The 26,712-nt window shown below is 37.8% G+C and overlaps 2 protein-coding genes across 5 annotated transcripts; one reads left to right on the top strand and one right to left on the bottom strand.

Moving 5' to 3' along the window:
- The first annotated feature begins 2,806 nt into the window (after positions 1-2,806).
- LOC116248653 (small polypeptide DEVIL 4-like) lies at positions 2,807-3,433 on the top strand. The gene has a single exon (XM_031621562.2). The coding sequence runs from the start codon at positions 2,996-2,998 to the stop codon at positions 3,128-3,130; it is 135 nt and encodes a 44-aa protein (XP_031477422.1). The 5' UTR covers positions 2,807-2,995; the 3' UTR covers positions 3,131-3,433.
- Positions 3,434-14,203: 10,770 nt separating this feature from the next.
- Positions 14,204-23,022, bottom strand: LOC116247027 (probable tetraacyldisaccharide 4'-kinase, mitochondrial). Of its 4 annotated transcripts, none has more exons than XM_050075738.1 (9): positions 22,729-23,022; positions 22,081-22,632; positions 21,393-21,516; positions 18,874-19,089; positions 17,960-18,109; positions 17,418-17,627; positions 16,219-16,278; positions 15,216-15,296; positions 14,204-15,062 (listed from the first exon to the last, which is right to left on the bottom strand). In XM_050075738.1, the coding sequence occupies exons 2-9, from the start codon at positions 22,272-22,274 to the stop codon at positions 14,919-14,921; spliced, it is 1,179 nt and encodes a 392-aa protein (XP_049931695.1). In that variant the 5' UTR covers positions 22,275-22,632; positions 22,729-23,022; the 3' UTR covers positions 14,204-14,918. The 4 variants fall into 4 exon arrangements, with proteins under 4 accessions (XP_049931695.1, XP_031474831.1, XP_031474833.1 ...); XM_031618971.2 differs by having other exon boundaries at positions 22,735-23,022; XM_031618973.2 differs by having other exon boundaries at positions 14,204-14,566; positions 22,081-23,022.
- Positions 23,023-26,712: the final 3,690 nt, after the last annotated feature.

The raw sequence follows: 26,712 nt of genomic DNA, 5'->3' as shown, positions 1-26,712 counted from the left end.
GATCATCATCTTGGTGTAACAAGACCACGAGGTGCAGGGATGGCAGTTCGAGGTAGAGGCCATTGCTTGTCGCTTCAATGGGAACTTGAAGAGACAAGCGCTCAACATAACATGAAGAAAGTCAGTATAAAGAATTAAATTTTTGCAGGAAGTGCTGCTTTTGAACTTCTCATGGCCGGCGGGAGAGAAGCTGGTAATCAGAAAGCATAGATTAGTTCATTTGCGTTGTTGGTCAAAGACAGGGAATGGGCAATCGATCATTAACTTGATCAAATTGACTCCATGACTAATTGGAAATCCAATTGACACCACTGACAATCAAGTGGTGAAAAAAGAAGCGAGGCGAGAAAAGTGAAAGAGAACACATTTTGATGATTCTAAAACCTACGGTCTTAGTGGCATAGCGAGCTTTGATGCTAAAACCAGGCTTCTTCCATCATGGGGTCTTCCAAATGATCACTTAAGACATGAATCTTTGAAGTGCTCAAAAACATAAGAAAAAACCATGAGAAGGCAATTTGAACGAGTTTAGATGTCCGATATTGTTTCTAAGAATTCAAAATTATTTAAAGTTTTGACATAATTAAGAAATTTCTTCAGGACATTTGAGAGCCCATCTATATATATATATGTATGTTCAAGTCCTCCAACACGTATACTGTAAGAAATTACAAAATTTTTCAGCAACCATGCTTGGGATCAGGGATCTTTTTCTTTGCCAGGAATCATCCATATTTGGCTACGCACCACTTAATGAAACTGCTTCTTAAAGGCTCGTTTGGTAAATGGAAAAATTTATTGCTGTTCTATGAATTTGCAGCGACTTTTGGGGCAGACTCATACAGCACTTTTCAATGTGCTCCATGAACTACCCTAATATTTGGGACATATTTATGGAATGGTTATGTACTATTCTGTTTGCGAGACAGACCTTAAGAGACATTGAACCTTGAGTGAGCACTGACCATCATGCCTTACTAGCACAACAGCATGTGCAGATTGGCGCAGTCTATATTTAATCTAGGTTCATGATCTCATCAATTTCCTTCAAACACCTCCTGCGGATCGATCTCGGCCTATTAGGCTGGGATCATGGCTTGGTAAAGTGCCATCATTGAAGATCATGCTAGTCAATTTTAGTGGGTAAGGAAAAACAGGTACTACTTTTTGAAGTTGAACATGCCTTCGTGTACTTGTCATTGGAATTGCATTCCCTTTCTTGATCTTAGTAAACAAACATGTGAGTCAGTAACTTGTGAATATTTAATGGAAGTGGTGAGAACAAGAAGTGTGACCCATCAGAAGAATAAGTTGGGAGTCGCTTTCCATGCTTTTGCTTAGAAAACCAAGAGGGTAGCAGTCTTGGAGGAGAGGAGATGACAGTTTTACTTCTCCTCCATTGGTTTGTCATCTCAGTGGACCAGACGACACCAACCTGCATTTCTATGCAATGGGCACCACTTTTCCTCTCCAACTGTTGGAAAAAGGAGGAAACACTGTTCTTCTTTTGACTTGTTTGATCAGCACATAAAGGGGAAAAGTGCATAGTTTCTTGAAAAATATGAAAAGCAATTACGTTGATGATATCCAACTCACTCTTTTCAGTTTCAGCATCTATTTTGAGGGTTCAAAAGCAAAGTTTGAATTTGGTAGCTACAGCTACAAATTGGCATCTTTTTCTGAGGTTGAGATGTAAAAAGGTTTGAATTTATTAAGTACCAATTAGTGATTTGGATTGCTACCAATCTAGAAAACAGTAAGCCTCACTGGGTCATAAGGTATAGATGCACCCAAGATGAGCTTACTGGGTTCAGGGCTGTGTCCAAGTTGGGTAGATCTCATTTGGTGGCTGATTATCATACATATTTGGTTTACAGTTGCAAAGTCCAAATGAGTTCTTCGACCATGAACCAGACAAGAGCATGGTTGAATCCACAAGTGGCTTGGCTTATTTTTCTAAAATTAGACCGGCTACTGGGTCAGGTCTGTAGCACACTGCATCACTTGTTCCAACTACTGAAACAAAACCAGATCATTCAGTGGGCCTGTTCTTCCAGAAGCTAAATATTAGTCATGGTCCACACACACCCAGCTTTACCCACCCGAACTGGGTCAGCTACTGAAAGGTCCTTGAGAGTTGAGAGTGTGTTAAGTCTTGCAAAGAGATTCTTCTTTTTACTGACCCGGGGTATTCTGATCATTGTGCATTCTGCTGCATCTGCGGGCAGATGGACTCGATCTGTGATACTACACCCGGCCGGGCATCTTCACATCAATGCCGTCCCAATAGCATCATCAGAACTCTCTGCAGTGAACACAACAAGATGCAGATCAATAGAGAGGTCCAGAACAAAACTTCCTTCAGAGGTCCAAACCCTTTCACACCCACATGAAGAAGAACCACAAAAATGGATAACAAAAGGAACCCATTTTCTTTAGTCATACTCTCAACCACTAGCAGTAAACTACAACTACTACCATACAAGATTGCATTAAACTAATCATATCCATTTCTTTGTATTCATTTCCTTGGAATTTCAGTTGGATGCATATGAAGCAAAAACTCTCTTGCTCTCTCTCTCTCTTATTTAAATATTAAAAATTATTTATAATTTATGTATATATTTTTTTATAATTTTAATCATATCATAATGTTTTTGTCTAGAGATGCAAGTTGGCGACCATATGTAGGAGACTGTCTCTAGAAATGGGGGGCAAAACACACGCGCGTTATCCCTTGCAGTTGGCGCTTTAAGAGACCAGGCCTTGCCTGGACCACTCACTCCACAGCCACATCCTCCCTATATAACTCTCCTCTCCCCTTCCATCTCCTCCATACCACTCAAGCTCTCAGAAAGTAATCAATCACCAGTCAGCAGCATCTTCATCATCGATCAGAGGCGACAGCAGATCTCAGTCGATCTCTCCGGCGGCAAGCAGCCTTCCCTGCATCTGAATTCGGCGAAGAAGAAGAAGAAGAGTCAGTTAGAGAGACATGAAGATGGGAGCGGAGAGCCCTTCGAAGCGGAGGTGGTCCAGCAGGGGACTGGGGGGAGCTCTTAGGGAGCAGAGAGCTAGGCTCTACATTATCCGGCGATGCGTCGTCATGCTCCTCTGTTGGCATGATTAGTCCGGCGGCCGGCCCGGACAATTTTGGTCGCTCAAAACAACGCGGACCTCGGGGGCGGTGAATTTAGAGGAAGCTGTTTATGGATGTTGGTGGTCCTCTAGCCTGGTTTGCAGGACTGAAGCATGGCTACTCTGCCGACTTCAGGCCGGAAATCGGCGACGGCGATTGCGACTAGCGATTTGTTTATGTACCAGATTAGATTAGTACACTGACTTATATTCGAGTGTAAATACTGATAACTTTTTGTTCTAACGTATACCGGAGTTAAAGAACTAAGGTTGTTCTTGAGTTGTTATCATGCAAATCTTGTTCTGTTCTTTCTGGCTTCCAATTTCCAAGTAATTCACCAAAGCTTGGGGTTCCCGATCTGAGGTGCAACTGCATGTTTTCTGTTTGGCAATGCCGGAACGCTGACCAAGTTCCAGAAATCGCATGATTTTACCTTCCAAAAGCTGGTTCTGTATTCATTTTTGATGCAGAAATCGCTTGGGAGATGTAAGAGTTCACGAACTTGTTTGCGCCATTTCTTCACATCAAGAACTTGGAGATTCACGATTTTGAATCAGGTTTTTGCATGAAGACATAGCTGGTGGAAAATCAGACTTCACGAACTTGGTCGCTCTTTTCACTTGCCAAACGGACTACAAATAAGCTATCCAATCTTTCCTAGTCCGGGAAAATCTCATAGATTCGAAAATCTCATAGATTCATATGAAGGCCAAAATTTACCAGAAATTTGCAATATATATATATATATATATAAAAGAGCTCTGCCATATACTGAACACCCCCTCTTAATTAAAGCCCATATGATTCACTATGTGTACGTTAACTAGCAGATGTACGCACTACATGTCTTCATTAATCAGCAGACATATTCTTAAGAAATTTACACACTAATGACACTTTTCAATAAACAAATGAAGCAGGTTCCTGTGCCAAAACTGTGGTTAGTTGATCAACCAAAGTGAGATCACCTAGCCCACTAGAACTCAACGGGTTAGGTCCGAACCAAGCCCACCCAATATCGGAACCAATTTGGTCACTCCAGACCTGGCCGAGCCGAGCCCGCAACCGGAACCAAGACCCCTAATGTGGTTCACTAGATTCGAGCTTCGAAATGGCTGACTACCAACTTGGGCATTCCTTAAAATGAACAGCTTCCCTTTTTCTCTATCTCCGAGATATATAATTCTACCGTGCAACTCGAGCGAGAGACTCGGCACCTACCAACTATTGGTCCGGCCGGACGATGATCCGCTGAACCATTAGTATGGATCAATACAAGGTGTATCCATATCCATATCCATATCTGGATCCGGATCCGGATCCAGTCTACCACATACCTGGAACTGACTCAGCAGTACATGATTCTTATCAGTAAATAGTTTCTGAGTTTCTCTCAAGTCAAGAAGTGCACATGGAAAGCAAAAAAACAAGGCAGCAGCTTCTGCAGCGCAAAAGCCATAAAAGGACCAAACCAAGCTGAGTTAGAAAGCTTTGACAACACACCAGCACCACTGACACAGGCCAGAGTCCAGACCCACACAGCTTTGACTCTCGTCTCTACCGTCCATCCGGCTGACCAGATGGACGGTCGTAAAAAAACCAGAGAAAATGGGTGGGACCCATGTTACGCGGGGTTCGGATCCCGGGCCCTCAACCGTGCGCATCCGACCCTTGATTTCTCATTCGGACGGTTGAGATTTAGCCCGTACAGGTATCCAAGGCCTACGTGTCCCAAGCAGACGCGTCAGTCCAACTAATATTCCTTGTCGGCCATTATTCGTTGCCACGTCAGCAGAAAGTAAGCTGTCCATTGGTCCACGTTGCAGCTTTGTCATCAGTATCCCCTCAGTGCACACATGGGAGGTTGGGGCGTGCTGCTCATTCGAATCCAATGCTAGCAAACTGATCTGATTTCATGGTCGGTTGGGGAGCCCCTCACCGTAACTTTTAGCTATTTTTTATAAATATTTTAGAAAAATATTTTTTATTTAAATTTATTAATTTTTCTTCAAACAATTTTATAAATTTTTGACTGATTCACTAAGTTGGCAGTCTCACGAAAGGTTGAAGTCCTACCTCTTTGTACTTCTATGGCTGCACAAAGTAGAGTCGAGCCCGAGCTTGGTCAGCTTGGACTCGATTCGGCTCAAAAAACTCGAGCTTCTTATAACAAGCTCGAGCTCAACTCAACTCGTTTAACCTATTTAACTCGTTTACGCATTAACTCGTATAAGCATTAACTCGTTCAACTGGTGTAAGCATTAACTTGTGTAACTTATAACACCCGTTTTGACAATATTATATAAAGTATCGGTTTGCGAATCGAGTTCCTAAAACTCGTACTCGACTCGTTTATCATTTTGAGTACCACTATAAGCTCGAACTCGGCTCGTTTATAAACGAGTCGAGTACAAGTAGAGTTTTTTCGAGTGAGTTTGAGTCGAGCCCAAGTTGGCTCAGCCCGTTAAGCAGCCCTACCTGCCTCCTACCCTGAGGCTGGTGGCTGCATTGCTAAATTAGCAATGTTAGAAAAAAAGAGAGCAAATTCATAAAACACGGGAGACTGTAATAATATGTTACACCAGTAATAATATGTTACTGTTACCAAACGACCTCTTAACATACACGAAGGGCCTCGACGAGTTGTAGGGCCCGAAGCCGATTGACCCAATTATGAGGGGGAGGGAGTGTTGAAGATGACCCAACGTGGGGCTTGTCCCTTTCAATGATGCACCGTCCCTGTTCCTCACCTAACAACTCACCCTTCAACGTTTTGGCCAACCGGATGCAGCGTTTGTGCAGTGAACAAATATTATTTGTGGGGCATGTCTCATAAATACAAATATATATATATATAAATAAATATAATTTTTGCTCTCAATTATTGAAAGGATATGACTTTTCTAGAACGCCCTTTTATTTATTTATATTAATTAATTTTATGGAGTTAGAAAAGTGTATGTATAAAGATGGGGCATGATGTTTGTGGTTGGGAGCTTAGATGGCCATATAAAAGCCTTAATTCTATGCTTTGGTTGGAACATTTTTCTGTTAAGAGCATCGTTCGTATAATGATAAGAGCCAACAAACACATGATTAGTAGACTACAAGGAGTGTCCCTCTTTTAACTTTTCTAAGAAGGAACAGCACATAATTAGCGTGGCCAGACTAACTACTGGGGATGGTAGAGCTAACAAACATTAAATTTCACATGAAAACCGGAGATTAGGGACTAATTTCGTGCTTTTTTAGTGTTAGGGAGTTAATCCGGCCTCGAAGTTTCGCCTCATATTTTCGTCTCTCTGTTTGATTTAGATTGCGAGATAGACTGGTTCGACTTAATTAGAAGGTTTAAACACACCTTCTTAGTTTTCGGAGAAATTAAACTTACGATTAACGTTCGGGTTTACGGATCTTAATGCCCATTAATCCTAAAGGATGAGATAACTGAATACAAAATTTGAGGAAGCAACAAGTTTGGGGAACACCATTAACTAGCATATAGGGATATGCATAAGTAGCACATGACAGTTAGTAAGTAAAGTAAGCTTATATTGGGTTTTCTTTTATGGGGACACAACCTAGCTAATCATAAAGTTAGAGATGCCAACGGATCGAATTCGAATTACATATACCTTTAATCACGTCCACTTTTGGATATTCCTATATTCAGAGTCGAAAATGAACAAAGAAAATATATCTAAATCCAATTTTACAATCCGAATCTGATTTGAAACCCATTTTTATATTCACATCTAAATCTCAATCCGAGTTTTGAACCGAATCTAGTTGATTGGGACATTTATTTAAAACTGTACCTAATCTAAATCTGAATTCAATTGGAGATTTATGTATATCAGAATCTGAATTTAAATCTGATCATATGTCATTTCTTAAATCTGATTTCTTAATTGGATACTAATTTTTTTCTTTGTATATCTGATTTTTCAGGATGTCCAATTCAATTTTGATATATCCCTACCCTGTACACGAAGAGAATTATTTTCATGACATATTTCAAAAAAAAAAAACTCAATAATTGATGTTTATGTATATCTGGACTATCTGTGAAAGATGGCAGTTCTCTACTTTTGCACTGTAAAGGTCTTTGTTGCCGACCTATTTCTGGACATCCACGTATTGAATAAAATCTCAGAGAAGGATCCAGTTCAATCTGCAGTATTGCAGATCTAATTAATGAGACTGCCCGATCTAATTAAAATGGACTCGGATACCAAAGGATTCATGATGTATGAATGAGTTTTCACCTCCAAAAGTGAACTGTACTGTTACTGAGTGAACTGCCAATAGGGTCCGGACTCTGGATCCTGGGTCATACAACCCGTGAACAATCTGCCTTGGACCGGTCATTCCATAGGCAACTAAGGATTAAAGTTAGTTTGGAACCACACCCAGAAAAGAAATCCAGATCTAGGACAGTTTCTGGATAAGTCACATCCAGCCAGCTCTGGATCTGACCTGAGCTTTTGGGTATTAATGGAGCAGGTTTATATGTAGGACAACCAAGTACCGTTGTTGCTCCACCTTGATCCATACAGATTTGTAACTAAGCAGTCTTGTGGAAGTGGATATTACAGTATGAACCCTAGTTACATGTGGACATTTTCTCATGAAACTTTTGGATCTCGATCTGATAAGCCTTCTGCTCTACATCTAAAATGGGTTTAATTATCTTCTTTAAGCAATTTTGGGATCTTTTTCTTGCTGTGAACATGATTTTATGTTTGCGATCAGGATCTCTTTCTGGGTCGGAATCTTGATTTTAATTCTGTTGGGTTAAAGTTAATTAGTGAAATTTTAGCTGATACAGTTCCAGCAGATCCAAGATTTAGCTGATATAGTTACATGTTGAGCTCGAGCTCAAGCTCGACTCGATTAAGTCTTGACAAACTCTTTTGAATAGAATTGGTATTCATCGTTACGTGTTGAATTCGAGCTCGAGCTCGACTCGATTAAGGCTCGACAAACTCGTTTGAATATATCGACTTCATTAAGGCTCGAGCTCGACTTGGCAGTTATGTGTTGGACTCGAACTCAACTTGATTATTTGAACGAATCGAATTATGAACTTGAGCTCGGCTCGTTAAGCAAATGACTCGAATCAAACTCGTTCACAAGCCGAGTTTTAACAGGTCTCCACTAGTTGTTCACCCCTACATGACGGCAAATTCAATATCGGCCATGGTTCGATTATCCATGCTTTTTTAAAAAACGGTTCATTAAGACAGCTGAATCTCTGAATCGGATGCTCCGATTCGATTCAGACGCCGACTTTTATAAGATTGGATAATAGTTTGTTCATTAAGGTCCTATTATGAAGTATGGGTCTTACGGTCACGCCAGTGTCAGGCTAGGACAGGTCGAATGGCAGCAATTTTTTTAACCGGATTCCTTGTCTCTGATCCAATGTCTTGGACAGAGGATCCAAGTCTGATTCTGATTCATGGACAGACAGGGCACTGTGGAGTAAAGACAAGTAAACCATCAGAAGTACTGCTCCATTGGGTCACAGGCTTTTTTCTCTCACTACCATTTTTCCCTGTTTGGCTTTTTCCAAACAATTTATCTCTTCTAGAAAATACAATGCTAGAAAAAATGACAAATATCCATATACTTACATAATTGAAATTTCCAGTATTTTTTGGTATTTTAATATCTTTCATTTTTCAAATAAATTTTACTCAAACCTTGAAGGCATTAAGGGTATAGCTTTGAGGTTTTATGCCGAAGGCAGTTTCTCTTAAGAAAACATTAAAAAAAAAAAAAACATGATAGTGTAGCCCACCTTCTTCCGCCTGGTTTCAAGAACTCCTGTTTCGTGTTCAAGTTTTAATGCCAATCAAGGGGCTGGTATCCGGCCCCTCGAAACTAGCGGCTGCGGCCGCCTTTCCTTAGTCTATATGATGGTTTTAATTGCATGCCCTATCTGCTTGAAAGCCAAGAAAATGCGGCCGGTGTGGCTCGAAAACAGGCAGGGCCCTTGATATTGACCATGTGCACTCCATGTTTGTTTTTGGTAGACAAGGAAAGGGAATGCCGGTCATGTGGCGTCGGAGAATGAGAATTCTAGATAGGGTTTGGAAATAGCGGCAGGGCGGCATACATATATAAGATTTTAGTCGAAAAAGGGTAAAAAAGTCTATTTCTTACACGTATTACGTCGCTATTTTGGCGAGTCAGGGAGGCTACATGTGGCTCTGCTACTGCTTGGAAGCGAGATGAACACTCAAACGCTTCTTTCATTTTCTTCGTCTTTTCAAAGCAAGCTACACTTGATATTCGAAAGATCAAAGATGCACCTTGAGTATTGAACTGTTGACCTTCATCAACTTTAAACAACAGCCTATCATGTGAAATGATCTTTTATAGAAACCTAGAACATTCACTGGTAAGTGCTATGATCAGTTTGACTTGCTAAGTGTTTGATACCTAAGATCAGGAGGGGAGCCAAAAAAAATTTATGAGGGGGGCAAAATTAAAGTTTTTAAGGTTTTGACTATGGCTAAAATATCATTTTTCAAAAATTTTATATAAAACAAGTGAAATTTTTTAAAATTTACATGTAGGTTTTTTTTTAAAAAAAGTTTAAGGTGGGGCTACAGCCTATGCGAGCCCTATATTGGCTGCTGCATCTGCCTAAAATTGTTGGGTGAGCAAGAGAAATATTTCATTCTACCACCTCGTAGCAGACTTGCTTTTGGTGTCTCAAGATAATGTCTTCCCACCATGCAGAGATTGGAATCAAATATTATTGTGTCCAGACTTGAAGAAATCTATTGCTTTCAAAACCACATTAGATCCAGTTAGGCTCTTACTAAGTAAATATTCAGATTTCACTTGGCTATCTATTAATATCCCAAAAGAAAAAAAGCAAGATTTGTCCCACCATAGAAGCTCGTTGTTTAGTTCAATTTCTTTGTCATTTTTGGGCTTAGCTCCAGCTTGCTTCAAATTCACCATGTCTGTCTTAAAAAGGTTAAAAAAAAGTTCAACACCATGGTGCATCTAGAGATGTTGGCATAATCAAGTAGTGATCTAATTAACCTAATCGGTGTATATATAAAGAAGAAAGGTTTAAATGCTCATGTGTTTTGTTAACTTGAATCCAAACTATTCGGGTGCATTATGCGGTGCATCTCTGGTTCAACTCCTGAGGAACTATGTTCCAAGACCATAAGTAAAGTGGGTCTTATGTGGAAGTTAAAACATGTGTAGATTTCACCATCTTGTACCGACACAGCTCTGAACCCTGAGGTTAAGAGAAAGGAGAAGCGATGGGATTAATCTTCCCAATCACCCGGAATCTAGACAGAGGATCAGAAAAGGACATAGAACTTCAAGCAGCCTCGCTTTTTCTGGACATAGTGAACAAAGATCTTATGTGCACGAACATTCTGATACACCCAAAAATTTTCTTGGGAAAACTATCATAAAAAAGACACAAATATCAAATATTTGTTTTGGCTGGCATAGATCCAGATGAGACATGATAAGAAAAAACCACTTTCAGATGGTTCTATTGATTTGCTCCTATGGAACTAAGGTCGAAAAGATTGAGAAAGTCAGTCATTCACCATCACCATCACTGACGAAGGATTCCTCGAAAAGTTAAGGATTAGTAATCCTTTTTAGAAATCGAATGGATTTGGTCTTATACATACCCACATACACGAGGAAGGTAATCAAAAAAGAAAGAAGATGAGTTCTTCTCTCTTTTATCACTTAGGAGCCGAACATAAGATTAAACGTACCACTGCAGGAATATTATTTCTAGAGCACAATTATTCATGATTGCTAACTAAGCATGTTCAAATTAAAAAGGATCATGTACGTCTGATGGACCACATCTTATTTAAACTACAACTACCAGGAAAAATATGTCTACTTGATTAGTCAATTATAGAGTTCTTTAAATCTATAAGATATGATGGCATGTGATTTATGAGATTTTTGTTGCCAAGAATTCCATATGCCTTTTGATATACGTGTTTGCACATGGAGAGTACAATTATGTCTAGGGAGGGTTCGCTCTTGTGGTTATTTGTCTCAATGAATGAGCCACATGCAAAAATTTGGATCCGATAGTAGAGATCCAATACACTTTTCTCCTTTCATCATATCATAATCCGTGCCACTTGAAATTTTATATAGTTTCAAATATGTCAGACTTCGAGATCGATTCATTAGATTTGATTTGCTAAGAATCATCTAGATGTCATTTTCTTAAAAGTAAAAGATGTGGTCAGACGTTCAAGAGAAATTACAATTATCTCACTTTTAAATTTATGAAAAACGTTATAAAATACATAAGTAGAACGTTGATTACATAATACCATTAACCAACAGCCAGATTTGTTTTGAGCTTATTGTAGTAATTTGGGTATGTAAAAGTTCTTTCCAGAAGCATAAAACATATAAAATACTTATAGAGCTAGCTCGCTATAGTTAATATCCTTCTTGCATTACAAAGATATATCTGATTCAGATGAAGTAAACTCACCGGATCTTATACCTAAGAAACTGATTTAGCATGAGATCGTTCATGGTTCTGGAAAAATGTGGCTTTGAGAACCATTATGCTTAAAACTTTATAGATCCCAAGTTAGAGAAGAGGGTCTAAGGTTTGCAAATCCATGGTCTAACATTTGTGTCTTTCAAACAAAGGATCATGTTACAAATCAAGGATGTAAAAGTCAAGAACTAGCCAACACGACACTCGAGTTTAAGGGTGTACCGTAGGTCCACACAGGCCCTGAAGCAAGCCAGAACTTTGGAGGCATAACGGTATGGTATTGGCAGTTTTATGCTGAAAGAAGTTTCGCCCAAGTAAACATTAAAAAAAAAATCCAAGAAGTTAAGATCCTCATATCTTCATATCACCTCTTTGAGGTGATCAAAGGTAGGGGTGAACACAGGCCGAATCGAGCCCAAGTTCAGTCAGCTCAAATTCGGCTCGACTAATAAAACCTTGAGCTCAAGAATAGCTCGACCAAAAGAACTCGAGCTCGAATTGGCAGTTACGTGTTGAGCTTGAGTTCGGCTCGATTAGGTTTGACAAACTCGTTTGACTAGAAATGATATTCATCGTTACGTGTTGAGCTCGACTCGATTAAAGCTCAACAAACTCGTTTGAATAGAATTGATATTCATCGTTACGTGTTGAGCTCGAGCTCGACTCAATTAAAGCTCGACAAAGTCATAAACTCATTTGAATATATCGGCTTGATTAAAGCTCGACAAACTCGACTAAGGCTCGAGCTCGACTCAGCAGTTACGTGTTGAGCATGAACTCAACTCGATTATTTGAACGAGTCGACTCAAAAACTCGAGCTCGACTCGTTAAATAAATGACTTGGCTTGAACTCGTTCACGAGCCGAGCTTTAACGAGTCAAGCTCGAGTAGCTCGACTCGAGTCAAGCTCGAGTAGCTCGACTCGTTGTTCACCCCTAATCAAAGGTCCCAAAGGTTCAAGCAGATAAGATGCAATCTCTCTCTTTATCCTTTGATTTTTTGTTTTGTTTTGTTTGTTTGTTTGTTTTTTTGTGTGTGATAAAGATAAGAAACCAAGTTCAATTTGTAAACCTACCATCAAAGCAAAGACCGGTTTGCAGAATACCTTGTTGTCTTTGGCCCTTTAACAAGTTTGAGACCCACATGAAGCATTCTTTGGCCACAAAAAATGAAACTGAGTGTTGTTTTCCGGCCGACCGGGAAACCATGTGGCGTTTTTCCTTCAACTAAAGACCTGCCATTTCACATTCATTGATTGAGGGTTTTATCTTGACTTATTAGAGCAAGAGAAAGCACTTTATAAATATCAGCCAGTGGCCTGCCCAGTTCACATCCATTATTGAACTCATTTCCTTGGCTCATTAGGGCAAGCAAAGAACATTTTGCAAAAAAAAAATCAAGAAATTCTTCTCTCTTTTCTTCTTCTTGCTGATTTGAAAGTGCATGTCCAGAAGGGCTTCACATCCAGCCATCTAAATTTGTATACATGTCAAGCTTTGGATCATCTCATGTCCAGGTGCTTTCTGAACACAAGAATTATTGGGGTTGTTGTTATGTGAAGCGTGATGAGCGTGTGCCTCACAGGACAGCATAATGTGGGTCTACTAGGTCTGCCAATGCAAATGATATTGGGCCCATCTTTATGAAAAGTCCTTTTTTGTGGGGCATTCACCCACATGTCAAAGTTTGAGAGGTGATCAGATTGGTCAATGAGGCAAAGACCCTTTTTGTTCTTAATTCAGTTAATACTTGTGAATGAAAAAGCTTGAATGCAACATAGGTAAACAATAAATCACCCTACTTGTCTTGGGGAGTAAATTAAGAACCTTAAAGAAAATAAACATGTACAGTCACACACGCACACACACACACAGAGAGAGAGAGAAAGAGAGAGTATTATGGACTACTTACTCTGCTTCTGCCTTCACTTTGAAATAGGGCTCGACACTGAGTTGAACCAACTCAAGCTCAACTCAAACTTGCTCGAAAAAAAACTCGAACCAAGCTTGACTTGTTTATAAACATGCCAAGCACGAACTTAAACTTGTGCTCAAAATGTTTTTAAGCTTGGCTTGACTCGCTATGTAAAACTGGTTCATCATAGTTGAATTAGTTAAACGAGTTAACGAGTTAAATGGGTTGAGTAGTTAAACGACTTAAAAGAAATGGGACAGGTTAACATAAACAATTTAAACGAATTAAATGATTTGAGCTAGAGCTCGACCCTGTATGGTCGAGTCGAGCTCGAGGTAGTTCTATAGAACTCAACTCGAGTTCAAGCCAAGATCAAGCTTTCGAGTCGAGTTGAGCTTGACTCTCATCTGCATTCCTGATTATAGCTATCCTTTCCTTCACCGATTCATTCGATGAAGAGAAAAACACGCGTTAAAGAAAGAGATAGACATCGTATTTAGGTTGTCTTCGTTTTGCATGAGAGAGAGAGAGAGAGAGATTATTATGCTTCTACAGTATCACTTATGTATGTGATGCGTGTATATGAACAAACATTAACTTCATAGAATCATTTGCCATCAATGTAAATTTGAGAGGTTCTAGTATCACTTATGTATGTGATACATCAATGAAAATGTCATAGAATCGTTTGCCATACATAACTTCATAGAATCTTCTCTTCCCATTTGGAAGCAGGAAACAAACTAAAACCTACAAGAAACCATAAGAAATTATTATCAACATATTCAGTCTGCACCAACCTGTGTCTGTCTGCAAGCACTTCAGGTCCGGGCTGGGTCCAGGCCGTACAGCGTACAGTTTCTAGCTAAATTTTGATTCAGGTTCAGAGTTGCAGTTTTTAAAAATGGGTCCAAGTTTGACAAGCTTGAAAGGGTCAATTCTTGTCAAATTCCGGTTTCAATTTGAATTTAGAAGCGAAGCTGCATTACAAATGAAAGCTAGATTATCAGTTGGTTCAAATTTTTTTTCTAGACCCAACTAGATGGATTCAAACTCATGTCAATAACTGAGTAGACTGGAGTCACTGATATCGGTAGTGTGTGGATCATATCAGTACCAATGTACCAATGAACCATTTACCGATGCTTAAGCACCACAAAATTTGTTAAATTTTGGTTTGTTCCAGCAACTTTGCTTTCCACTCTCTCTCTCTCTCTCTCTTTCTCTCTCTAACTCTTTGTTCACAAATTATACTCTTCAAACCGAAGGTGTGATATCAATGGAGGTATAAGAAACAGTTGGATGCAATGAGATAGGTTTGATCCACCAAGTTCAGCAGTCTATGAAGCTTCTCAGCAATCTCATGAAGCTATCTTGCGATTGACCATGTTGCTCGATGATGTTCAATGATGAGCAAAGAACTAGAACATTCACTTGGTTAATCTTGGTAAGCGCCAGTTGGTCGCGATAATAATCCTATTGGGCACCATTTATGCAGAGCAATATTAAATGCTAGGAACAACAAAATGAACATAAATCATCATAGGAAACAGTAAACGAAGAACTAACATGAACTCTCATGGCAATTTAGGACAACGACAAATGCAAGTATAATAAAACAGTTGATACCTTCTCAGTCACCACCACGAGCGGCTTGGCAGCAAACTGACGTTCCAATTGTTTGACCTTTTCAGTAATCAAATGAATGTCCTATAATATGAATGCAAAAACTAGTGTTAGAGGGAAATTGAATAACCATAGTCATGCTGAAGAAAAAGCGGAATGTGCTACTGCTGAATTTCATAGTCCGAAAGTTTTCATAGGATTGTACGAATTGCAGCATGTTTTTGAAGGAAAACTAGGCATATTCACAAATATTAGTGTCTCCTATATCTAAAAAATAAAAAAAACTACGATTTTGGATGGGCTTTGGGTAAATCCTGGTAAAAAAGTATTTAAAACATAGCAGAAATAAAAAAGAAATGCTTGTCCTTAAGTAATAATGTTAGTCATGACTCATGAAGTGAAACAAAGGTACAACATTGTAGAAATACAGAAGTACAAAAGAAAGAAGAAAAGCATGACTTGTAGAACTTGCTTCCTGTTTATATAGGACATTTCCCACTCAGCTCTTTGCTGTTTGGGTACCTCTGGTCATGTAGCTCTCCCAAGGTTCAGACCACTTGATGGGTTTGTACTAGATACACAAGTAAGTTAGATTTGGGATAACCAAGCATGCACATGGTTCGGTCAAAATTGGATCCAGTAAAGCCAAAATTGAGAAAAGCTTTGCTCTAGTCTCAGCACATTAGTAAACCTAGTTTGCACCCTGACAGACAGACAAAGGATGAGCCCTGACTGCCACGCCTTACAGAAACAGCTGCCATGCCTTACATCTCCTGATACAGACTGACAGAGCTTGAAACTTGACCAAGGGTCTTGACCTCAAGGCCCTTCACAGGCCCCTCCTTACCAGCTGCCCTCCACCAGTGGAGTTATAGCATTTCTGACTTATTACAATGATTTCCACTAGAAGAGTAAATCCAAAATAGTTTGATTATAACCTTTTTATATATGTGTCGAAACGAAAGGAGCAACCATTAACAAAACTCTCTACAGCATTTTAACTCACCATATCTGTAAAAGAATGGTGGTCTGTGAAATCCATTCTATCTACGTATGATGCTCCCAACTGTGAACAGAATAAATTCTTAGTATTTGAAGAAAGCAACTACGGCCCCTGTAAACATGGTAATAACAGCTGGTACAAAAATGGCATAATGTTTTATAGAACACCAGAAACGAAAAATAAACAAAAAAATCCAGGCAATTCCTGCAGAGAAGGGATCAAGATGGAGAAAGAGCATACCAAAATGAAGAACAAAGAGAGCGGAAAAGATACTATATCACACTTCTGCTTTAAAACCTTGTGGCTTGCACCACTCTTATGTGATTCACACAACAGTGGTTGGGAATACAGCAAAAAGCCCTAGCACACAGGAAGATTCTTTATCAACACTACTCATAGCTACAAATATTTTTCTCGGGCTTCTAATGACAAGGTTTTTCTCAGGTATTTTTCGGCAAAGTTGTTTTCCACAATAAAGTTTCAAAAAGATCTTCGCAACTTTTTGAAAAATGCAAAAAAATAAAACAAATAAGAAATTAATAATAAGACATTGAAAAATTAAACAAAATTATAAATATCTTAATCATAAATGATAATAAAAAATTTAGTTTAAGGTTAAAGGTGAATCTATAAAAGATAAAAACAAAAAAAGGGAAAAAATGCAATAAAAACGTGGAAAATATATTTTTCATGTATTTACAAAAAGACGGTGGCTTTTAAGTTGTTGGCATTTTTCTCGTTAATATTGTGATATTTTCAAAAATATTGTGATCTTTGTGGCTATGACACTACTGAATTTGTCATGAGCATGCCAGTGTTTGCGCAAAGAGTCAGGTTGGGGGAAAAGAATGTATACAAACATAACATGTATTTATTTGTTTGTCATGATCATATAGTGAACTAACCACTGACTGCACTATTCTTCATCTGCTGACAGTATTTCACAACCTAATAACTGATTATGGAAGCTATGGTCTGACTTAGGTCCTTGCATTATGAATGACATAGCATTAACTATTTTTTGCATCTGGCCACATTAAAAGGGAAGACAACTGATAGCATGAAAACTGAAAAAAAGTTGCTACAACCTATATGGAGGGTGCCAGATTTTGTCTAAACAAGTATAACGACCAAATCTGAACCAATCAAGTAATAACATATCATTCAGCTCCAAACAAGATGATGCTTTTCAATTGAATCACCTTTTTTATGGTTTGCACAAAGGCATTTGCAAACCCAACAGCAGAAACGCATAATACAGCCATATTCTGTACTGTTGTTAGTGGTAAAATGAGAGAAGGTTGCTGCAAATTGAAAAAATGAGAAGGATCCAATCTGCTAAAGAAAATGGGAAGTGATTGCTTTATCTTCATCAGCTGTGATACTATCATTTCAAGCTGACTATCTGGAACCTGCATTCAAATTATTTGAGTTACATATTTATCTCTGAACAAGCAATTTCATCTGCAGCAGCAAGATGTAACAGATTTATTCATGACAGTGACGGCTGGATGTGTTCAATTCTTGAATCACTTAAGTTTACCTGTTTATTCAATTTCTAACCAACTCATCTACATTCAGCTACTTCTACTGCTTATAGCTATACTAGTGTGACCCCAAACACAATAGCAAAAGATATGTTTGATATTGACACTATTATCTCATGCACAACATGGTTTTTGGGTGTCATAATTTGCCATGAGTAATGTTGCATGGAAATGTAGAACAAAATCATTAAAAGTACCATATTTGCATTGTGAATCACTGCAATGTGGACTCTTCTGAGTGCAGTAAGAGGCTCTCTAAGAGGTCCACATGGAATCAGTCGGCCATTTCCCCAAGGCATCATGCCATTGATCATCAGAATATCCAGATTCCTTGCCAATCTCAAATGCTGTGTTCAAGAGAAACACATGAATTAAGTGAAAAAAAAAAACTAATTTCAAAAGCATCTGTAAGAGTTTCATAGTTATTATTTTAGCATCTATACTGTTAGTAAGTAGCACTAGGCATCCACGAAGTGCATATTGTAGAATAGAATATTTTAGTGAGTGACAACTGATCTTTGTAAGGAAACAGTTCAATTACTGCAGAAAGTTTAGACACCATTTTACAGGTCCAACAGAACTGCATAAGTTGAATTTGCATGCGAAGAAAGGATCTTCGGATAAGATAGTGAAGTGTACATCAATATGTCAAATTCTAACTTAAGATGGATGATTTGTAAGATGACCAATATTTCTTCAGAAAAGCAAACTATAGTGAAAGGTTTTCATATAGATATATTTCATTTCCACGCCCACCACATTATATGCTTACACTATATTCTTGGGACGAAGATTGCAAGGACATATCTATGCAAATATACTCATGTTTACCTGAAGTGAGTTAGACTACATTTCACTGGACTGCAGATATAGGTCATGAATACTGGTATGGTACAGACTAAATCAAAACCAAGAAATAGTTAACTTAGACGCATATAAAATCTCTTGGCATGCACCATTTGATCATGCTGGATCAAGTGGATTTTACTGCAAGAGGCTGTGTAAGGTAGAATCTAAAAAAGAATAAACTAACCAATTTCAAAGATGCAGTTTAGTATAGCTGTACTCATATGTTAAAGGGTGTCTTGCTTAATCAACAGCTTTGACTTACCTGCATTCCATCATCCAAGATCACAGCACCAATTTTGCCACCATGATCAATGTTATCCTTTTGCCTTCTGCAGGGTGCAGAAAACTTATTTACATAGCCGTATCTGCTTAAGAAACTAGAAGCCGTGGCAACTCTATTTGCTCCTATGCCAATCTTAGCATGAGTCCCAACAAGATGCCTTTGAAGCATGTTAGCTTCATCTCCACCACCATAACCCTGACAATAACCCATTTTTATAATACCTAAACATCCATAAAAGCACACAAATAATATGCAGTTGCATGTGCAAATGTGCATTTGTGCCTATTTACTGATCTCTTTTGCCAATGCTATTACCTGACTCGGTGCCCATATGCACATAACATGTCCATGATGAGAGTTTAAAAGGAGAAAAAGCAGAAACATTAAGCAACACAGAAGATTTCAACTTAACTCATCTAATCTGATTTTGAAACATAACGTAAGAGGCCAAATCTGCCATCACTTGTAGGGAACTGATTGTTTTAAGTTTAGGGGCACCATTTCTCTAAATACAGATTCATTCAGCATGAATAGTACTGAATTTGGAGTGAAAATTGCATGAATGTAGAAAACTCCACCATGACTAACATCGTAAGAGCAGTATCAGTGAGATCTCCCTCCTCTAAAAACATCTGATACATGCCATTTCACAATTTGGTTACCAGGTTGTTTTTGCCTTCCAGCCTTTTGCATAACAGAAAATGATGTTAGCACCAAATTTAAGTTGAATGCTTCCATAATATTTTTCTTTTCGAACAAGAGAAAGAGTTGTCAACTTAACGTATTCTTGTGAGGCTCCTATGCATTTATAAAAAATTTAAAAAACACTGGAATCCAGCAGAGAAAGATAAAATATGGGGCCCTCTTAATAATTACCATGTTCTATATCTGAATTGATCACGGTCTCTTTTCTCATTTAGACCAAATCTTTGCACCAGAGCAGGTATAACACTGAGATGACACATAAACTGCATCAAAGAAGGTGATCATTTTGGAGCCTTTTCATGGATTCTTAGTGAAGCAATTTTAAGTGAGAGCTACAAGGCAACTAAGACCAATTTGCAGTGATCATTTAGATTCCCTCATGTATGATGAAAATATGGCTAGGCTTAGATGATTAAAATATGGTTAGGCTTAGCAGACATCCGTCATATAAAGTCGTTAGAAAAAAGGCGCCAATCATGTCAATTTCAAAAATATGAATGACAGAAAGTAGAAATGTAACATATCCTCATACTTTCACAAATCAAAAACTGGATTACTGGTTTAACAATGTCTTCTCTGTAGATAAACCTTCATATAACTTGCATAGATACAGCTTTATCCAATTTATAAGCAAAAATACAATTTCATGTTATTTTTACTTTCTTATTTCCTTTGGACGTTGAGTAAGTTTTGCAAATTTCAGGAAATAACTAATAAAAACTAAGATCCAGTGAAACTCATTTACTATGATAGTCAAACCATTCCATATGGCTATATGTCACATAGGTACGGGTACAGGTGCTGGTGCGGGTACGGGTACTGACCATTTTCAAAAAGCTTGGGTGCGGGGGTACGGCCGTATATATATATAAACAATAAGAAATACTTAGAAAATATATATCAAAATAAAGAATATACATCAACATAAACAAATAAATAACATAGAAAATATATATCAACGGCTCTTGTAGCAGTGTGTTTTAGAAACCTATGAAAAACTTTAAACATATGGACAACCAAACAGCCCCTTAGTCAAATATGAACATCAATCGAATTTTCACATCCAAAGAATAAAATAAAAAGTAAGGTGAAAAAAATTAAATCAAAGTAAAATTAAGCAGTTTAGATCTATAGGTACCCAAGTGTCAAAGTACTCATTTTGGGTATGGGTACGGCGACACGGGTACGTGGACCTTACTGAAGTACCCATGTGACTTAGAGTATAACATGATGTATAACAAAACTGTTCATATCTTGCTTCTATTATTTTTCCTTTTTTCATGTACATAACTGATTTACTGCTGGATATATTATTTCAGAAGAAACCTCTACTCAAGGTCACTCATGGCCAAGGTTATTCTAGACCAGGGCGAGAAGTATACAGATTCGTCAAAGTACATGAGCAGCTAGAAGTAAACGGAAATAAACAACAAAGGAAAATCAAATGGAGATTAAAAAAATTTCTAATGAAAGCTATGCCTAGCTAGTAACGATAGTGCTGTGGCATGAACATTTACAATAACTAATAAAACCAGGATACCATTCACTAAATGTCATAAATAATATATTCCGTGCTTTCTGCATTGTGCCAAGCCAGACACCAAGTATACAGAAAATATGCCCGAGTTTAATTGAAGAGTGATGTCTTCAATTAGCAGGAATCAGTTAATTTAATTATCTCAAAGATGTTTTACTATAGGCTATAGCCCACAAGTCAGTACACATAAAGCATGACCACCAACCAAACTACAGAAAAGGTGGAAAGGCTTTAATCTAGAAACAGGAAGTCCCACCCTTGTGAGGATGAGAGAACAAATGCCATCTTCAACAAAGTGGCGAGCTATAAATTCCACCATCGGCGTCTTTCCGTTTCCCCCCCATGTGAGATTTCCAACGCTAATAACAGGAAGAGGCAACCTACATGCACAAATACCTTGACTCATAAAAAACAGCACAACTTCCATAAAAGTGGTTAACGAGATCCTAACAATTAGCTGTGGGGACATCCCCGGCTTTTACGTCTACTTCTCTCATTAAATATCTACTTTTGATCATTCAATGAAGAAAGTACACACACTCATATGTCATAAGGAGAGACGGTGAGAGATGCGTTGTAAGTCACACCTAGCATTTTTAACAGTCTTTGGGCAAAACAATTATGTAGATGCGATTTGCATTTTCCAAAACAAGAAAACAAATAAATCAGCATATAACTACATGCTTTCAGATGAATTTCAAGAGCAAAGGAATCGGGTTTATTAAAAAAAAAAGTGTTATAAAATTTTATCTACACATTCAAAAAATATCATCTTTTTGTAGTTTCATGATGCCTTGGATATAAAAAAAACGACATTCATAAGGTACGGTAAATTGTATAAAAAGTGAGGGAGAAATGTTAAGAATGGAGTAGCTGATTAAAAGCATGCCTCATATATATTAAGAGTGAGGTTCCAATATCAGAGGGAGAGAGAAGTCAGCAACCTGGCTTGGTTGAAGACACCCGTTGTGTAAAGTTGCTGTCTAACAAGCAGGGAGACTTGGTACATCGAAGAGGCTACAGAAAGGATAGGCATCAAAGATTTTTGGAACATAGAGAGCGAGGAGGAAGATTCATTAGGAGTAAGGGCTATCTGAGTCATCATCCTTTTGAGTTTCTCCACGTAATGAGCTCCCATTCTACCACAGGACCATCCACTCCACTGCTTCTCAGCTCCAACCACTATGGCCTCCCAATACTACGATCCTGCGAATTGCGATACTCCACATGAGAAATCCTCCTTCATGAACCAAGGAGGCTAAAGTCCTTTACTTCCACCTAGTACGCGAACCACATTTGCTTCTCTGCGAACTTTTACTGCTTGGCAATCGAGAGAAAAAAAAATGGCAGGAGAAACTTCTTAAAATTTTTAGTTGACATGATGATTCATCGAGAAGGAAACCAATGTTTTCCATGCAATTTGAACTCCTCCTCAATAAAGGCACCCTTAGTTCCCCAGCGAAGACCAACTAATGGAAGAAATCGAACGACCTTTCCTGTCATTCAATTCCCCACCAAGGTCAGCGAATTAATGCACGACTCTCCAGACTCCAACACCGCATGAATCAGATAAAGAACCGTCCGGCACTTACACTGACCATAATAAGCTCAAGGAACTTCTCCACCTGAGACATTTCGGTGAACACTTGGTACGCATGTGCATAGGGGATCAAGCACAATGCATCTCCTCAAAAACATTCACAGGGCTTGAGTTGTAGAAGAAGAAGAAGAAGGGACCCAGTGGAGTTTTACGGCTGAATCTGAACTCAAATCTAAGACCCCACAAAGATATATGCTCAAATTACACGCAAATTCCAAGCCTGCATTATCTATGCAACAGTGATGTAAAAGTTTCGGGTTCAAAGTCGGATCCACTGATGATCTTATTTGAGTTGGTCGTATCTTTGCAAAGAGGATGAGTCTCTGACTTATATTCGGACTTGAAATTTTGAAACCGTATCCAGATCTGACAAGAGTAAGGTCCAAACTTTTCACGTCATCAGATTGGATGCATATTCGAGTGTTATATTTGGATATGCATTCTGTCAATCAAACCGTATACCAAGTTCAAGCTCGGATCCAAATCTATTGCGCTTTACCAGATTCACCTAAATAGATCCAGTTTCTGATCGGCAACTGGATCTTACAAATCCGTTGTCATCTCTATCTCAATGAAAACCCAGTTCAACTTTAAAAATTTCAAATCCAGGTCTGAGTCTGAATTTGACTCTGATTAGAAGAGATCCAGTTAAGTGGATTCCACAAAAACTAGACCCATTACTTTTTGTGGACCCACAAAAAAAAAAAAAAAAGAGACCTAAATAGAGGAAACGAAAAGAAAAATTAACGAGGAAATTAGGGCAAACTCAAGTGATCAACGTCGTGAAAGAACTCAATAGGCTTTTCTGGAAAATTTGGATCTTTTAGATTCAATACAAAAACCCAATAAAAAGTCCAACCCACAGCTAATAAATCAGATAAAAACAATTAATATTGGAGCCAAAATGAATCTACTGCATGTCCGATGAGTGCTTCTTAGCCCAACTTTTTTTTTGGCAGACACTTCTTCTAAAAGAAAAAAAAAAAGGATGCTAGCATTCCTTTGTAAATTTTGAAATATGATGCCTGCTTTTGAAATTGCACGAAAGACATGACATTGAAATTAAGATTTTCCTATATTATATACTTGATCTTTAAAAAGTGAATGAAAAAATTAGACAAATGGGAAAGAAAAGATTGCCAAAAAGCATAAGTATCAACTTCCATTTCTATAATAATTTATAAGTTACTCAACCGCGAGTATCGACCAGTTAATTGGACAACCCATGTGAACCATTATATATATATATATATATATATATATAGATGATATGGGATTTTAGGATCTTAGGTCTTAACATTCAAAAAATTTATTTCTGCCACATATCTAAGACTTAAGATGATATGGGGTTTGAGGATCTTAGATCTTGACATTCAAACAACTGATTTCTAATAAAGGGAAACCATGGTTATTCCTGTGTTTGATTGACTAATTAAAGTGAGAAAGGAAAGAAAATCAAACAAACAAAAAAAACATGTTTTGATGAGAAGGAAAGAAAAGGAAATAAGAAAGATGGAAGGAAAAGAAAGTTGATGTTCGTGGCACTCGAACTAGCAACTAACCGTTTACCAGCGACTGGCCCTGGCTAGTGTCTCCGATTCTAGGGCGTTAGATGTCATTTTGAACTTATAAGTGAGTCCACCATTACTCATTCATACCCACAACTGAAAAAAACTCATTATTATTTTTCGTTTTAATATTTTATATAGATCCCTGAGGTAAATTTGGTGACTAATTTAAACGATTGACATACCAATATTAATAATACTACTAAACTAATAATGGAAGAAAAGGTAATTGAGGACCAATTTATTTTTACCCACTTCTTTGTACAAAAAATCTATTATTGTGCTAGGAAAATAGTGAGTTTAGACTGTTAGTCAGTAAAAAAAAACTGTATTTCTTGTCAAACAAACTTTCTTATTGGAAACACATTTTATATTTTCAGCCAATTAACTGTGATGATGTGCAAGTAGGTTTTCGCAAACTATCCAAATTTATTTCTCTCATCTCATTAAGTCGAGGTACCTGGTACCCGGTCCGATCGGGTTACGCTCTAGCCTAAAAAAGCCAGCCCGAGTCAATTCGATGGGCCCAACTCAGCCCGATTATTCTTTAAAATTTTTATTATTTTTATTTAATAATAATATATATATTATTATTTAAAACATTTTATATTTATAAAAATATTTTACATATAATTTTTTTTATTTTAATCGACTCGGGCCCCGACCGCTCGGGCTCAGCTATCTGGTATCCGGTTCGGGTTTCGAGCGTCAAGCCAACCTAGACTCAGGCTTTGGGCATCGGGTTGACCTGGGCCCGACTCGACTCTTATCAGGCTCGGTCGGGCGGGCCCGATGCGCAGGTTTAGGGAATGTTTCATTTTTCCTTATGCATGCCTCGTTGCACTGACAAGTTTCAAATAAAGGTTGACAAATATCAAATAGAGGTCGTCAATTTTTCCCTTATTACTTGGTTAAAATAGGAGACATGATGAACCGAACGATGGTGGAGCCACATAAATATCAAATAGAGGTTTAAAAACGTACATAAAACATGCATATTTTCATATCAGTGCTCTTTCTCAATCGAACTCTTTTAATATTTGTGCCCTCTCATCAAAACTTTCGGCTTCGCTACTAGAAGCAAATGACAAAAATCTGATTTTTTTTCTTTTTAATCACAAGCACCTTTTAACTGAAAACAAGAATATTGAAACTGATAAATGTTCACATTTTCAAACGTATCACTAATTTAATCATAACCACCTTTTTACCGTATTTGTAAAACAGTTAATAGAGAAGTTAGAAACTTTAGAATCTTATTTGAAAATATGTCAAAAAGTATGCGTTAAAGTGGAAACTTTTCTGTTGAGGGTAATGTACCCTCAATGGGTGAAGCCCAACCAAGCAGTAAGATGGCTTACCTCTAAGGTCATTTGAGGTTTGAATCTTGACGACGTCACTACAAGTGTTATTTTTTGGGATTGCAAACAGTAACAAGTATGACACTTGAGTCAAAGCTTGAGTTAAATGGTATACAATAAGGGGCGGCGGAGTCAAAAAATTGTTACGAGAGATCGAATTAAAGTTTTTAAATTTTGATTTTAAGATTTACATGTAAAATTTTTTTTATTATTATTATTTTTATTGAAGTGAGGTCGAGACTCAAATATGAACTAAAAATAACTAAAATGCCCTTGTTGACTAAATAGAGGACCCTCCGAAGGGTAAAAGTGTAACAAAAAAAAATTGCTTCCTCATAAAAATTACCAAAACGCCCCTCCAGCAAAAGGTGGGCCGTGCCTTCCCATGTTAGACATTTATTGCTATTTTAATCACAATTAATGCCTTAGAGCATAATGACGAAAATAGATTTATTTGTTGGTTTTTAAGCCCTTTTTTTGGAATAAAAACAATTTTAATTGGCAAATTTAATTTCAACTGCCCAGTAGAACTAAAAATGATTTTGTCTAGGCATTGACTGAACTGCTTTAAATAAGTTGGACATGGAAAAAAAATTAATATTCAGTTAAGAAATTGACTTGGATATGCATTCTATTTTGTATACATATCATATTAAAGAACAAACATCAACATGGCAAGTTACGTTTTCATATAACAATATCCATACATTTAGAAAGTTGGTTTTTCACAGGTGGATTCAAATATGAATTTTAAAAAGTGAATTTCATATCAAATTTGATTGTGAAAGTAGAAGTCGGATTCTGATATTTGCATGGATTTTTGTTCATTTACATTGGAATCCGAGTATGTAAGCATCCATAAAACCGACTGTTATAAAGAGTACATCTTGATATCTTGAAATATGTCAGAAACAATAAGAAAGGGATGAACATGTCCTTGGCAGTAAGGAAGGGACGAGTACTGGAAAAAAAAGCCAAAGCAGAAATTGTCGCTGGTGATTTTGACGTTAACCAAAGGTGGTCCTGACTCATCGGAGCGCATACCAA

This window comes from Nymphaea colorata, chromosome 2, assembly GCF_008831285.2.
Source record: "Nymphaea colorata isolate Beijing-Zhang1983 chromosome 2, ASM883128v2, whole genome shotgun sequence".
In the NCBI taxonomy this organism is placed as follows: Eukaryota; Viridiplantae; Streptophyta; class Magnoliopsida; order Nymphaeales; family Nymphaeaceae; genus Nymphaea; species Nymphaea colorata.
Note: the sequence above shows the minus strand (reverse complement) of the source record. Positions and strands in the feature narration are given on the sequence as shown.